The following is a 17,076-nucleotide window of genomic DNA, read 5'->3' as shown; positions in this document are numbered from 1 at the left end:
AAATAGATGCTCTGTCTTACATATTGGCAAAAAAAGTATCAGAAAATAAAATACAAGCTGAATAGTCAAGACCTTCTTGATGATCCAAACTCTGTCAAGGATCTTGGAGTACTCATCTCTAATGATCTAAGTGCTAGAGCCCACTGTAACTACATAGCCAAAAAGGCATTAAGAGTTGTTAACCTAATCCTACGTAGCTTTTTGTCTGGTAATATCACACTACTAACTAGAGCATACAAAACATTTGCTAGACCAACGCATGAATACAGTTCATCAGTCTGGAACCTGCATTATATATCTGATATTAATACAGTTGAGAAAGTCCAGAAATATTTCACAAGAAGAGTTCTCTACTCCTCTACTCGTTGCAGAATACCTTATGCCACCACACTTGAAATTCTGGACCTAGAAAACCTAGAACTACGCCGCCTTTGGTCCCATCTAAGTATAGTACATAAAATTATATATTTCAATGTCCCACCTGTCAATGAATACTTCAGCTTCAGCCATAACAATATAAGAGCACACAATATATACAAACTCAAGGTAAACTGCACCAAACCTGATTGCAGGAAATACGACTTCAGCAACAGAGTAGTCAATGTCTGGAATACTCTACCTGACTTCCCCAAACCCCCAAAACTTTAACCTTAGACTTTCTACTATTGATCTCACCCCTTTCCTAAGAGGTCTGTAGGGGGTGTGTATAAGCGCAACAACGTGTCTACTGTCCCTGTCCTATTTTTTCTTTTTATTTTTCTTATATGTATCCATTGCATGTACTCATAACTATGTTTATACTTATACCTGTTACCTTATAATCGCTTGACAAAATAAATAAATAAATACATACATACATACATACATACATACAATGTAGCTTATACTATATTTACATGGAAGAAATATATGTTGTTAAAGAACTCAATAAAGATAGATATTTTATTGTTAGGAAAAACCCAATTCCATGACTGTTCCAATTGGTGATTAAATCCCATCAAGTTTGGGGAAATCATCTCCAGGCAGCCAAATTGACTTTAGATCAGGATAGAAACAGTGTAGCCTTAGAACCACATGCAGGTCATTAGCATCTCTTCTGGGCCTCCAGAGCACTCCTATTATCATGGTAATGAATTCAGGAGCAAATAATACTTCCAACTTGCAAATAAGCCTTATGTCCACTTAAGGACCAAGACCTGTTTTAATCTCATCTATTTTTAGGATACAACCATTGATCTGATTCTTGTGTAGACTGCAATTGGGAGCTTTTGTTTTAATGAAAGGAAATGGTTTAACCAGCTGCTTTTTCTCCTCATATTTTCAGGAAGGAATACAGCAGAAGGAATAACCTGACCTAAAAATTCCGGAATATAACTTCACGCAAATAAAAACATCCATGTAATTATTTTATACTGTTCTCATTTAACACTTAGCTAGTATTTAAAACTGGCACACCTATTGCATGTTAGGCTGACTGGTATGTCTTCCTAGAATTTCCTGGATGCTTCAGTCAGTATGGCTTAACTGGGCTCTTGGCCCAGACTCAGCCTTTATGGCATGTCTAGCTAAGAATTTTTATTTGCATACTACAAGAAGACACTTAAACAATTCACTGTCCTTTGTCAAGATGGAGGTACAATTCTCTTTTTATACACACTATAATTTAATTCCAATAATTCTTTCTCTTAGCCTTCCTATTGTTTAATGAATTTTTCTGCCCTGTACTACTTAGCTTTGAAGCTAGATGATTAGTATTGTTGACATAACTGTCATCTCTATCTTAGAAACTATGGCTCTCAACATCCACAAACTATTAATAGAATTGGGTTATAATCTTTATATGATGTTCAGGAAGAAAAAATGTGAGTACTTTACACTTATTTCATGAGCACTTAAGCAATGAAGCTTTCCAAACATTTTTAAAGCTTTAAATATTATATGGACATATAAATGAACAGTGTTAAATGATGCTTTTATATATTTATATTTATATCTATCTCCCTTGGTATATGAGAATGTCAAATCTGCATCTGAAAATATTTTCTCTTTATGCACCCAATTGAACAAATCTTTATCTAAGGGGAATAGGGGTTTTTGGTTTTTGTACTGGGGTTTTATTTTTGTAAGTTGCTCGGAACTGGGTGGCAATATAATTGAGTGAATTGGGTAGCAATAATTATAATTATTTTTTAATAAATAATAAATGAAGCCAATGGCCCATCAATAAATATGTTGTTTTTTTAAGATACCAAAGATATTTTAAGTTCTACTGCTATAGCTAGTAACAGACATGACTCCTTTCAAATTTATATTGTAACAGGTTTTAATTAATAATTTCCATTATTACTTAGCCCATCTAAATATATTAAGAAAATATTGTTGTTCTGTTCTTTGTAGGAAATTCTTTGCATCAAAGAATTGATGAATGTTGTCATTAAATCTCCTGTTTTGGTCAGTGGGTATTCTATATATTCTTACCACATTGAAATGAGCAAGGCAATTATAAATGTGCCATGACAATGATACAATCTTTATTCCAAAACCCATTGCTCAAGAATAAGTGAGTTATTCAGTAATAACTCACCAGTAGACATTGAGAACTGACACTAAAATCTATATATTTTGCTTCTGAACTCAGTACAATTTACTTCTGACAATAAAGGAGCAACATTAATAGAATACAGGAAAGATTCATCCTAATTCTTTTTTTAAATTGTACCTGTCAATGTGTTATCAAATTTGCCCACTCCCCCTTGCCCCATTAATATATGTGCCTCTTCCTTTCAGTTTTAATACTTTGCACTCCAACCTTGGGAAGCTATAATAACACAGGATGCAGATTCCAACGAGAAAACAAAAAGCAGCGTCTCCAATTACTAATCTAAAAATGGCCATGCTTAGTTTGAACGGTTAGAAATGGAAAAGGAAACTTCTAAATAATGAAAAGCATTTTTATTCCGCATAAAGTTCACAAACAACTTTCCCACAGCACTCCTTCTTACTTAATACAGCAGCTTGTTCATGAATGAAAAGGGCCATCTTTTATTAGCATCCCGACTGTGAGTGGCATACAATGCTCCTTGAGTCAGCTCCCCAGAGATTTAGGTTCAAGTGCTTCTTCCAGAGAAATATTTTTTTCAGAATGTAGAAAGTGCCCTCTGCTCTGCTTTACTTTCTTCTGCCCATATGACAGTTTCCCATGATCACAGCCAAAACTATCAGGAAATTGAAAGGGTATTAATTCACGGGCCAATTTCAAGATTTTACATTCCCCCTTCTGGGGACTGATGTACTAAAATGGGAAGAATGCATTCAAGTACTTTCCTAACGTTTCTTCATTTGCTTAACAATATACTTCAAGGACTCAAATTAGTATCTGACTGGCCAACAGTCTGATTCATTCAGCAATACAAACAGGAGAAACCACCGATCATTGCTGCTGGCATCTCTTAGCCAATCAATGAACTTCTAGTGCTCTTAACATTACACTATCTCATCAAAGAGTTAAGATCTCAAATACCCATGGTCTGGTTCAAATAGAATAGAATAGAATAGAATAGAATAGAATAGAATAGAATAGAATAGAATAGAATAGAATACTTTATTGGCCAAGTGTGATTGGACACACAAGGAATTTGTCTTGCTGTAAATACACTCAGTATACATAAAGAAAAGATACATTCATTAAGAATCAAGAATCATAACGTGCAACATTTAATGACAGTCATAGGGTACAATCAACAATCAAATCATACTAGGAAACAGTCAATAAAAATCGTAAGGATACAAGCGACAAAGTTACAGTCATACAGTCACAAGTGGGTGGGGATGGGTGATAAAGAGTGATGAGAAGATTAATAGTAATAGGAGTGCAGACTTTGTAAATAGTTGAACAATGTTGAGGGAATTATTTGTTTAGCAGAGTGATGGCATTCGGGGGAAAACTGTCCTTGTGTCTAGTTGTTCTGGTGTGCAGTGCTCTATAGCATCATTTTGAGGGAAGGAGTTGAAACTGTTTATGTCCGGGATGTGAGGGGCCTGTAAATATTTTCACAGCCCTCTTTATTCCCCACTCCTTTTCAACTTTCAGCACATCTTACATGGGTAGTTCATAAAAGTAATCTCTCATTCATTTCTCATATGGCTATGTAATGTTAGGTGCCTCGAAATGTAAAGTATCGGGGAGAGGGCCAAAGGAGAGGAGAAACTGCTATATATAATATGCAGAAAGATCTCCTTCCGCACACTTTTTATTTATGGATAAACATTTAACCATGATGGTGAACCTATGGCACGCGTGCCGGAAGTGGCACACAGAGCCACTTCTGCTGGCACATGAGAGGTCACTTGGAAGAGCCCCACTGCACATGCATGTGTGCCGACCACCCGCTGATTGTCAGGTATCTGGTGCGCATGCATAGGGGTGCATGGGAAATGTGTGTGCATGCGCAGGGGCATGCTGGGTGTAGGCGCATTGACTTCTGGCTGCTGGCACATGAGCGGGAGCACAATTTTCGGCACAGGAGCCCAAAAAGATTAGCCACCACTGACATATAACATAGTGTAAATGTGGAATGATTTCTAAGAATAGACAGAGAAAATGTCTCTCTTTTTTTTTTTTTAGATTTGAGGAATTCCCTGTTGTGCCCAAGAATGGCCAAATTTCTATTCTTAGTCTTCAAAAATTTCCTAAGAATATTGCTGTCATAAGTCTTTCTGTTCTCAAAACTTTAAGCAGATCCTGAAAGCCTGGGAAATTGGGCCACTTTTTTGGACCTTTTTGTAGAAACCTCTGCACATATTAAAAATACAAACGGAAGGGTGGGGACACATGCATTCATTTCTTAATACTTATTCACAACTTTCTATACATTTTTCTTGTATTTGTTCTGGTATCTTGAATGACTGTGTTACCTATTTGCCTGTCCGTCAAACAAATTATTGTCACTTAGAGAATGAGGTCAATACCTTTTCTCCTTTTATAATAGAAAACTCACAAATTTAAAACTAATCAAATAGTGGCTTTATTTTCTTATCAGTAAATTCTAATAAAAATAAACTAAATTCAAATTTAGTACAATGGGGAATCATAATCCCTAATGTTTAGTTTCAGGAAAAGAGATTTAAGTCAGCCAAAGCAGTCTGTTTGCCAGAACTTTAGAATAAGGCAGCCAAATAACGCCTAGCCTGAATCCTTCGCAGACACAGATGCTCAGCAATACTGACCATTTATGGTGATTAAAATATTGTGTTGGCTCCCAGTCTCATAAATCAACTGAGCCGCAGAAAAACACTTAACTCTCAAAGAACTAGTTTGCGAAGTGTGCATTGAAATAGACATACAAATATCCATGAAGCCAAATCACTCAACCAGCATATTTCAAATAAAATGTTCCACATTAGAGTTCAGCTCCATTCTGGTTTACACACACACAAACACACCTTACTTATGATTTAATACTGTTAATTCAAAGGGAAGAAACAAACTGCTTAACAGGAATCCAAAGAGACTTGGTTTCTGTTTTTTGCTACAAAAAAGTGTTTTTAAAACTGCAATCCCACAAACACAGCTTGAAATTAACAAGGTGTGATATGTGTAAGTCGTATTACAATCAAAATAACATTCATGAATTTGTTTCCCATCAGGGAAAGCATCTACTTTTGCTATGTCTGGAATTGGACAAAAGGATGAGACTGAGAGAAAGCAAACCTTCTCAGCAATTTTGCATATACGCAAGATGATCCCTAAATATAACCCAGTCATAATGGCTGTGAAATAACTTTTTCAGTCTAGCAGGAAATAGATACATTGCTTATCTAAATAATTGGGCAATCCATGCTTATCATCCCATTGGCTTAAATCAAGAAAAATGCAATTAACCCCAGATATGGTCATGTCAGTTGCAACAACTCTGTTAGACATAAATAAAGCAGCTTTTCTTTCAGCTGAAGTACTTTCAAGACTTCATGTTAATATTTAATGATACAAAATGTGCTATCCAGCAACAATTCCATCTCCTTAAATGCAACCAAATTCTGCACTGTTTTTTTCCCCTTAACTGCAATATGGAGAAGGTTAATCTAAGATGTTACTACATCCCAAGGTTGATAATAATTGTTTCTTGCATTAATAACAGGTTTCTTGAAGGATCTTTATACATAGTCAAAATCACAATCAAATCTTAATTTGGGTAATCGAGATTGGTAAAGGAGGTAGGTTTACCTTCCCAGTAGGACACTATATAGTACAATAAACCAGACATGGTACATGGAAAGGGCAGTGCTGACACTGGAAATCTTCAAAATTAGTGTTAATTGACCTCAATGTTAACTTTGATGTGGCTCGTCTCGGGCAACTGAGGAGTACAGAGCAGCTAGGGTATTCCAGATTTGTCAAAGATTTGTCAATATACGATCCAGGACACATAGTCAATGTGGCCTATGTTATGATGGACAGGGATGTTCTGATTGTCAAGGAGTGCTACTATCTTGGACTTCTGGTGGAAAAAGTGGCAGTTTAGATGCTCTTGAAGATAATATCACAGCTTATTTTGTTCCCTGTATAGCAGGAGGCCTTTCTTCCTCCAGATCAAAGGAGAACACTAGACATTTATCCACGTGGCCCACACAGTGCTGCTTCTCATGAGTTAAGATGAATGATGGCAGCGGGGAGGGTTTTTCATTAAGTTTACAGTTGTGATGTAGCCAAATTTATGGAACTAGAACTGATCTTTTTCATTTCTAAACCAATTTTTATATTTATTCATCTTTGCAGCTAAAGAGAGACTCTTTGGAATAGATAAGTACTTCTCTTTGGAGTTTTTTCTTTATTTCTCAGGCTACATTTAAATTAAAATGTTGGAAAAATTTACTGGTATTTGTTTGACTCACAAATTTTGTAAATAAAAGAGACTAAAAGTATTTAAACAGAATTGATTTTATTTTTGAAGGGTCAAAATTTGAAAATATACTTAATGAATCTGCATTGTGAAATTATAGCCTGAACTTCAAACAGGCTTTGGGTTTTTTTAAAATCTACTTTACCAGTTGGTTGAACTTATAAATGAAGGACTTCCTTCTTTGAATTAAAGGCTGCTATTTTTGGCAATTCCTATTAGGATTTTCCATATGAGAAAAAAATGTTTCTTCTTAACACATATTTTTGAAGCAGAAAGGGATTCCATTTCACTGGGTTAAGCTTCAGGGAATAATTTGTACTTTTCAACAATAGTGAAAATTTTCTCACTACTTGAGAAAATTAAAACAAGACAAATTTGTTTCCAAGAAACACACTTAATAAAGAAAAAAACTAAATGTGAAGTATCTGATCTGTAAGACTTTGAATGAAGAATTTATATCAGCAAGTTTAAAAAAGATTAATGAAGCAGTTATATTAATCCAGACTTAAAACCAAAATTATTGACAGGTGAACATAGCCTCAAATGAGGCTAAAATGTAAGGGATTAAATCTGTAATTGTTGGCCTCTGTTTTCCAAATAAGGCTAAAGCAGAGCTTATGGGCCAATGTTTTCATATGAGAACTGGTGCATGATGAGGGATTGGATGAAGTAGTTACTCTATGGTTTTATAGAATTTCAGATAAGGAAATCAAATTTAACTGAGGCAAATTACCAAAATCTTTTTTAACATATGATGAACAATCTGTTCTTGGTGGACAATTGGAAACAGAGGTATGGTCTTTCTAGGGAATATATTTATTTTTCAGAAACACATAGATCCTTTTAAAAGAATTGATATGATATGGATTTCTAAGAATCTTGCAAATAAGTTCTCTAAGTTAGAGGTTCTACCTAAGGCTTCTTCTGATCACAACCCTATCAATTTGATGCCAAAGAAAAAAAATCTACAATTTTTAGATGTATGAACGAAGGCTGATTACAGAAAGACTTAGTGGACAACTGTAGAAAGAAACTCACTGAACTCTTTGGTAACAAAGGAACAGACTTAAAGACCATTTGGATACCAGTAAAGGTTTTATGAGAAGTTATTTTAATCCAACTTAATCAAGAGTTAAAAAGAGAAGTCTCAAGAAAAATTGCAGACCACTTTGGATGAAATTAAAAAGAAAGAAAAAGATTTATAGAAGTCATTGACAGATACCACTATTATATATCAGATTAAACTTCTAAAACAATAATTATCTATGTTAATAGATATAAAGGCAAAATTAAAATATTTGAAAAAGAACTTTTAGTTTGCAAATAAACTTGGGAAATGAATGACATATAAATTGCGAAAGGAAAAAGAAAAGAAAATGGTAATGAAAATTCAAAAAGGAGATAAAGCATTTGTGGATAATATGAATATGGTGAAAATACACACTATTGGAAATGGATGAAAAACCCCACAAATTAAACGTTCAAGACAATATCATAATATTCTAGAAAAAGATCATACCAATTGGCACATGACAGGAATATAATTACATTTTTCCAGATAGACTTCCCTACTATGAGATATTTTAATGACCCGAAAAATGTTTAGGGCAAATAGAAACACAGCTTTAACACAGCTTTAAATATATGTATTGATGTGTTAGAAATATACTTTAAGAACATATCGAGTGAACAGCAATCCTAAACAGACATATCCTTAAGGAGGGAAAACTCATGAGGGCTCCATTTTGGGTTTTGGGGGGAGGGCCAAGAGCATAAAATGGACATCATTTAATCATAGTGTCTTGTGCATTCTATTGAAATTGTATTCAAGGCAACTTCATCACTCTTCCTTAACATGTGGACTGATTCCATGATATAGCATCTGCTGCCAAGGATATTCAGCCATGGCTTAGAAATGCTGTAACTAATGTGCAAGAACCATGTGAAGAACACACTACATTTTGAAGTGGAAAATTTCAATTTCAAGGAGCTTCTAAAGAATAGTAATACTAAAAGGCTATAATTTTTATTTATCTATACCTACATCTATAGCTAATCTGCCCTCCAAAAGTTGAAAACATACCGTAGTTTGTAAATGGTACAGAGCTTGTTTTAAAACTCTTAATAAATATTGACTGAGCAATTAGATGAACCATACCATAAAGGTATTGTAATTTTGTTCCATGGTACAGCATTCCAAAATTGCTATGATTGCAATTTTGATTATTCTGCTTGATAATTTTAAAAGTCTCAGCTCCAAAATATCTGTAGCATATCAAATTATAATGGCTTTCATATTGGATGTACAGCATGCCTCTATCTCCCTTAGTCATACAAACCTAAAGAAGCAGACATACTTAATTTTTTAAAAAAAATTAAACCCTTTCAGATAATCAATAGTTTACACAATTTCCAGGAATAGAGAAGTAGCTGCAAAAATCAGTGGTGATTTGATATAGTCACTTCCTAAATCATCAAAAGTAATATTTACCCTGTCTTGAGCATCCTCAAAGTTTAGATACAAATTAATTAAACATTGCAATAAAACAGAGTTGCTATGGTAATACTTCCTATGTTTATAAATGTTACAGCCTTGGGTTACTGTTAATTTTGGTTTTATTAAAACGATTTGCATACTATAATTAATGGGCAGGACCAAATTGATTTGTATAAGGCAGGCCTACTAAAATCAATATGCTGAGTTATGAAATAATACATGATTGTTGAAATATTTTTTTCTATGTAAAATGTTAATAATTTAGACAAAATTCACCCATCTCCTTGAAGTTTATGTATCAAGCAGAATTATGCTTAAAGTTACCAACCAATAATTTCTGTGTAACTATCACCTTAATATCTATAAAGAGATATGTTTATGAATTTATAAATATATAACCACAACAAATAAAGCTGCCAGAGTTGTTGGATATGAGATGGGTGGTAGCAAATAAAATTTATAAATAGTCACAACAAATAAACACATTCCCTTTTAGAGAATCCTACCTGGGACCCCCAAACTGTATTTTGCAGCCAGCATCTCTGGGTTGAGATAACCTGTTAAGGGCAGCTGTTCTAAAAAGATTTTAGATGATTCTAATCTGGTAGCCTGCTGATCAATGAATGGCTGCTATAAGCAGATTATGAGAACTATGGCTATCTAACAAAAAATATTTAATGCTTAAGGAGCCTACATGAATTATCCATATACAAAGATAAAAATATTAAATTTCTCTCATGAGGAAAATTTTCTGAATTTTAACTCTAACGTTTTAATATTTATATACTGTTTTATATTTTGATGTTTTATTGTACAGCTCCCAGAGTGTCTCTTTGAAGGAGAAGGGAAACCTAAGTATATGCTATCAGCCGCTTGGCTTTTCACCAATAATTAAACAAGGAGATTAATCAAAGTACTGTAAGCAAAACAGTACAGATGAAAGGATGTTCACATTAGTAAAAACTGGTGAATTCCAAGATGTCCTGGTGGAGATAGGGAAATCTCTATGACAAATCATCCAGTTATTTATAAGATGCAAATAACACTTCTGTTTGATGCTAATAAAATTTTCTCATCAAACACTTTTGAGTAAATTTAGGAGACATGGGCTTAAAAAAAAGTGGCCTTTTTGTGGACTACTAATTGACTAAAAAACAAAAAAATACTAAAATAGAAATAAATGGGACATTTTCTCAATGGAGAGATGTAAGAAGTGAAAAAACAGGGATTGTAACAAACGGCAGAAAAATATTTTTAAACTGGCTGATTAGAGAACCCAGGGGCAAATCAGACTGAATTTAAGAAAGTGAAAAGAGATGCACACTGGGACACCTATAACTTCATGTATAAACTGATGGGATCTGAGATATCCACCAACTGTCTCAGAAAAAGACATTAAGAGCCTATTGCATATCCCAAGGGTCTTCAAACTTGGCAAGTTTAAGACTTGTGGACGTCAACTCCCAGAATTCCTGAGCTAACATGACTAAAGGAAAAATTCTGGGAGTTGAAGTCCACAAGTCTTAAAGCTGTTAAGTTTTAAGACCCCTGGCATAGCCCAATGAAGATGGAAACTCTGTGTAGCAGTTGTAAAACATAAAAGCAAAATCGATGCTTAGGAACATTATAATAATTAAAATAAAAATGCCAAAATTGTTATGCTCTTATATAGATCTATGATACATCTGCAGTTTGATTTATGCAGAATGATTTATGTTTATGTAATTGAGGAGGAATGTAGTAGAACAAATAAAATTGCACAAGAGGACAATAAAAATTATTGGTGACCTAGGAATTAATAATCAGAAGATATATAATGGGCATTAACATGGATAACTTTAAAAGTCCAGAACAATCCCATTGGCCACTGTGAAAAACTCTCCCATTGGAGAGCCAAAGTAGTAGAGTAAGTCAAGTATTGAATTAGGATCAAGGAGATCAAATTCAAATACATTCTCAATCATGAACAATTACTGAACTTGATGCCAGAAATTCGCTCTCAGCTCCATCTACTTAATAAAGGAAATGCTATAATTGCTGCCAGAATAGACTAAGTATAACCTGTAAAGTGAAGTGAAATAAAATGAAACACAATACAATACAATACAATACAATACAATACAATACAACACAACACAATGCAACCTGGCTCAATAATGGTAACCGCGAGAGGGATCTTGTAGTCCTAATGGACAATCACTTAAATATGAGCCAGCAGTTACCAAACTGCTGCAGCTACCAAAAAGTCAACACAGTCTTAGGCTGCATTAACAGAAGGATAGAATCAGGGTCATGTGAAGTGTTAATACAAAATGTCTTGGTAAGACCACATTTGAAATATTGCCACCAGTTTGGTCACCATAATATTAAAAAAAGAGGCTGAGACTTTAGAAACAGTGCAGAGAAGAGCAACAATGATGATTAGGGGACTGGAGGCTAAAACAGAAGAAGGTTGGAGGAATTGGGCATGTCTAGTTTAATGAAAAGAAGGATTAGGGGTGACATAATAGCAGGGTTCCAATAATTAAGGGACTGTTACAAAGAAGAGGGGGGTCAACCTATTCTCCAAAGCACCTGAAGGCAGGACAAGTAATAGATAGAAACTAATCAAGAAGAGAACCAACCTAAAACTAAGGACAAAATTCTTGATAGTGAGAACAATTAATCAGGGAAAGGACTTGTGCCACTGGAAATGGTATAGAGTTTCTTGACTGAGCTGGAGGTTGGACTAAGAGACCTTCAAGGTCCCTTCCAACTCTGTTATTCTGTTAGAGATAAGGCTGGACTAGAGGCAGGCAATTTGTTTACATTTGCCATGTTTGAATTCAAAAACAGCAGGTCTGGGAGAAAGAAATTTGCTGGAAAGGTCAGCTGGTGTACAAGTCATGTAGAAGAGGAAGGGAATGAAGAGCAAGGTGTCTTCTCTTTGTCTTACTCATCCTGCAAGGCTTCTCTGGAGCTTGTCTCTGTCAAAATTCAGAATAACCAAGCTGTTTTAGGTTTGGCTTGTGCTAGATTGCAACCTACCTGGAACAGTACGCCCAAGTATTGAGCCTCAATATGTTTGTTTCAGGCACAGAGAGCAACACATTTTTTTTTCCTTTTCATTCAAATAGCTAGTAGGTCTTGAAAAATGAGTATCTCTTATTCCGTTCAGATTTGTGAAAGGTATCTTCCTTAGCCTGTGTAAGGTCTGACAAAGCAACACCCAGCAGTTCCCAGGGTAGAGAGGACTATTATCTAAATATGTCTGAAATGCCCAATGTCATCAAATGAAGGCATCCATTAACTCAGAACGGCAGAACACAAAAAGCCTAGTCTCTATATTTTGGATTACAGAACTGTATAGACTTGTGATATTTTTTTACCTCCACAAAGAGCAAAAATCCGTATGTATATGGCATAATTCTTGACCTCAACATAGAATTTAATTTGGTTGCGCCATACCTGAAAGTCTTCTACCCATTCTTGAATAAGGTTTTAAGTATCTGAAGAATGGAGATTTACTGCCAAACTCTGATACTAAGCTTGACAGCTGGGGAGTCCCACAGTAGAAAACTTGAGGGGGGAGGTCTTCAGAAGGGACTCCTCTGCTAATCTAAGTAATGGAAAGATTAGCAGAAGAGACAATCCTTCTGTTAATAAGGACCTAAAATTATTTACAATGTTAAAGGTCAATGCCATCACCTTAAATTGAGGCCAAGAGGCAATAATCAGCTAGTGTAGGTCTTTTAGAATAAGCTTCACATGATCCCTATACTCCAGTTAAGCAGCCTGGCATTTTCCACTAATGGCAATTTCCAGATATTTCTCAAGTTTAACACTACATAAATTGCACTGCAGTAATAAAGACGGCATGCAGCCATTGCTAAGTTAGACCAGCACAGAAAAGATTGCAGCTGTTGCTTCCAACAAATATGCTGCACTTTACCAGTGCCTCTGCAAATCCAATGGCCGTTGGAGATCAGAGAACAATCTTCAACTGAAAACCTATCTTGTAGGAGAACAGCCTCTTGATTCAGAAGAGGCTTCACTTCTCTTCCCAAGAACCTATTTTTCTCCTTATCAACAGCAGCTTCTTCTTCTCTAGAAGGCAAGCTTAACAGACATATAATGTAGGGAGTAGCAAATCAGCAACAGAGAATATTCTACATTCAAGATATTTCTATATCCAGTTGACAGAATATCTCCTTTTGGGCTGGTAATATGCTTTCAGTTTTCAAATCTGATCACATAATCCAGTGGAATTTATAAAGACACATTTGTCCCTTTAAAAAAATTTTTTCCATTTGCTTTACAAACTGCTTATATACAATAATCTTTTTACAAGACTGTTAATGTCAAAATCTCTTGGTTGGGTTCGATATTTCTTGTTTTCTTCAATAATGTATTTTAAAGGGGAAAGCTCCAAAGGATTTCTGGAGAAAAGTCGTGTGGGTCCACTTCAAAGCCATTTAGTGCCAGGTAACTTTCTTCAAATTATTTGCTTCATCATAATCCATTTGTTTGGAGAAGACAACCTAGTGTTCTCCAGAACTGTTCGATTTCAGCTCCTGTCAACCTCAGCCAACATGGCTGATGAAAGGGGTTGATGCAAGTTGAAATCCAAAACTTCTAGAGAACATTGAATTGTTTATCCATACTAATTTGCATCAGTTAAATATTAAGTGTGTAGACTGGATGGTTGAAGGTATAGTTGTTCTGTAGTGTGTACACTGTAGAGTTGAAGGTATTTTTGTTGTTCTTTACTAGCTTGGAATAGTACACCGAAGAAATGAAATTTTGTATTCTCTACAGAGAGATAGCAGTGATTGTCTAATGACATTTCCTAGCAATTATCTGTGTTTTCAGAACAGCAGATTCAGATCAATAACACAGAGGATTTGCAAAGATGGTGCTATACCCAAATGTCTTTAAACACAATACTATAACTCTTTTTTATTATTTTTCTAAAATAAACCCCTGGTCTGTCATTTTGTTCTGTTTCTTCACTGGAGCTATGTAATGTACATTCATTCAAAACAGCAATAGATACTTGGAATCATAATTAAAATGTTACTTTGCAAATACTATTGAAGCTAAGCAGATTTCTGCCTAGATTGAATCTGGATGAAGAATGCTTGAAGAGTAAGATAAATGTGAAATTAAAAGCTTACTGTGTCAGCCCACAGAATATAGGAATTTAAAAAGTGGAGTAATGAAGGAGTTCAGTCTTTTCACCTGGAGGCAATTCATGGTTCCTCAAATTGTCGTTCTTATTTCTATCTCTTCTCTACTCTAATTTATCTTTGTAGAATAGACTTCTTCAATCAGACAGACTTTTATATGTTGGAGTTAAAGCTTTCAAAATCCTTTGCCAACATTGTCAAAAGCTGACTGGAAATTTGGGAATTTACAATTCCAAAATAATTGAAGGACATAAGATTGAGGAAGTTTGCTATAAAATTAATCAAGATTGGAATCAAAATAGTAGTAGTAGTAGTACAGAAGGAAATAATTCCAATTACAGACAACTGCAGTTTACCATAATTTACTGAAATATAACTCATTAATGTTTTTCAAATCGATTGAAAGATATCATGCTACTAAGTAAAGGTCAAACATATGGGCAGGGGTTTTTAAAAGCAGCAGGATGCATAAAACTCTGCACAAGCTCAAATACGCCTCTTAACGGATAAGTAGATTAAGATATAAGAAGATACATCTGTCAAAGATCAGTTCATCAATGACCACTGATTGTATTTCCACTGAACAGTAAGAAAACAAACAAACAGAAAATAAAGTAATTAAAGTTTTCAGTTCAGTCCTCAAAGGACAGATCAGCTGGACATTTATCTTCATAATTACCTTTAACAGTAACCTGAGCACAGCAGGAAGCTTTTCCGGCAGCATTTTCTGCCAGACACGTATATATTCCATCATCTTCTGGTAAAGCATCTTGAATAGTCAACTTTGCAATTCCATCTTCAAAGTCAGAACACACATACTGAATTGGTTGATCTACAGAAAACAGAAGGAAAAGCAAGAAATTTGCTGAAGTTCCCAGTTTGCACCCACAAATGTGTAATGGAAGAGTTTTCCTCAAATATGGACCCTTTTAAAATAAATCTGTATCATGCACAATCGTTGACCATTTGTTAAAGCATTTACAACAGCCCCAGCAATAAATTATTATGGATACTTATAAAATAGATGAGCAGATTTAAAAACAAAAGAGCACAGTGATTTTATACATATAACAGACTCTTTGGCAAGTGCCTAAAACTGAAAATAATTCTTTCCAAGAATTATTCTCATTGTCTCTTCAACATGTTGTATTGAGAAAAAAGGATGACATTACAAGAACTCTAGTAAATGACTACTTCCCACTTAGAACCAATGTGACAGAATACAGAATTTAAACACTGCCTGCCATCTGTCATATAATCTCCAGACATACCCATCAATACTTGCAGTTGATAACTTGAGGATGGAAAAGAGTTGGGAAAATCAGATAAGGCTTCTATACAGAACAGGGACAAAAAAATTAAAAGGCTAATATGACAAAAAAGAGCTAATAAGACAAAATGGGAATAAGTAATTTTAGAAAGAAGACAAAGAATTTTCTGGATGATTCAAGAGCACTGAAGATAAATCAGTATGGATACCTCTGTGCAAAAAAAATAAGACATGACATGGTGGTAAAAGAGGCATGCTATCCAGCATTGATGCCCAGAGAGGGAGAAAAGGATCCAAAGTCTAAGACAAAGTTCAAAATGCCAGCTATGAGAGATTGCCAGTTTTAACTGAAGCCCTTGATTTACTCTATGGGAAATTTAGTAATGGCTATATTGATAGCAATAGCCTAAAATAGGCATATATAGTAGTTTTAAGAGAAGCAATGCAATTCCAGGGAATGATAGAACTAATATTGGAATGGTAAAAATATCAATTTGATACATTCTATTCTTCTAAAGTAAAAAGCAGCAAAAGATTGGTCTTTTGGCTTTAGTTGACCATCACTTTAATCTTTAATCTAAAGAAAGTAAAATTTTCTACCTTTAAAATTATATGAATATAGACAAATTTTGAACAGGTTTACAAGTCTTTCATGCTTTGTTTTGTATATTGGATCTTAAAAATTCCTCATAACCAATATATATTTGTAGAGAGACCTTGTTTTCTAATAGGCTTTCTGTAATATGATAGGAATTGGGTCTCTTGAGTGATAATGGATAATTTTGTAGCTGGCTGTTTACATAATGATCCCGTGAATCTTTATCACTCTGAAAATCATTTATTTCAGCAGACATAGATACAAAATGCCGTAAAATCTAATTTAATTTGAAAATTAGAAAAAAAAAACTTTCCTTCGTGTAGGGAGCCATCTTTGCTTCACAGCAACTTTGAAAAGTCAATTCATTAGATAATGAATATAATACTTCTGTTTATTTTCCCAACAACAACAACCCTCTCAGTTTGGCTGAGAGAAAGTAACTGGCCTAAAGTCACCCAACCTAAGGAAAACCTTCTACTCACTGTTTCTGGGCCAGAAATTTAACCACTACACCAACCTATAGAAATAATATACTGATGATAAATGACTTCACCAAGATGAAGAGATATAACACAGCTCTTCAATTTGATGCACATGATTGGTACCAATACCTTATACATATTTCTGTTCAACTTCAGTTTGTA

The 17,076-nt window shown here is 34.7% G+C and overlaps 1 protein-coding gene across 6 annotated transcripts in view; it reads right to left on the bottom strand.

The window, feature by feature from the left end:
- MYLK (myosin light chain kinase) overlaps positions 1 to 17,076 on the bottom strand; it is a 186,307-nt gene that overhangs the window by 85,578 nt on the left and 83,653 nt on the right. For all 6 annotated transcript variants that reach the window (XM_087920404.1, XM_087920403.1, XM_087920405.1 and 3 more), the window contains exon 11: positions 15,244 to 15,396. In XM_087920404.1, coding sequence (XP_087776530.1) covers positions 15,244 to 15,396 — 153 coding nt within the window. The remainder of the gene's footprint in view (positions 1 to 15,243; positions 15,397 to 17,076) is intronic.

The sequence above is a fragment of the Pseudonaja textilis genome, chromosome 1, assembly GCF_049901715.1.
Source record: "Pseudonaja textilis isolate UNSWEBS1 chromosome 1, rPseTex1.2, whole genome shotgun sequence".
In the NCBI taxonomy this organism is placed as follows: Eukaryota; Metazoa; Chordata; class Lepidosauria; order Squamata; family Elapidae; genus Pseudonaja; species Pseudonaja textilis.
This window is presented reverse-complemented; position numbering and strand designations above follow the sequence as displayed.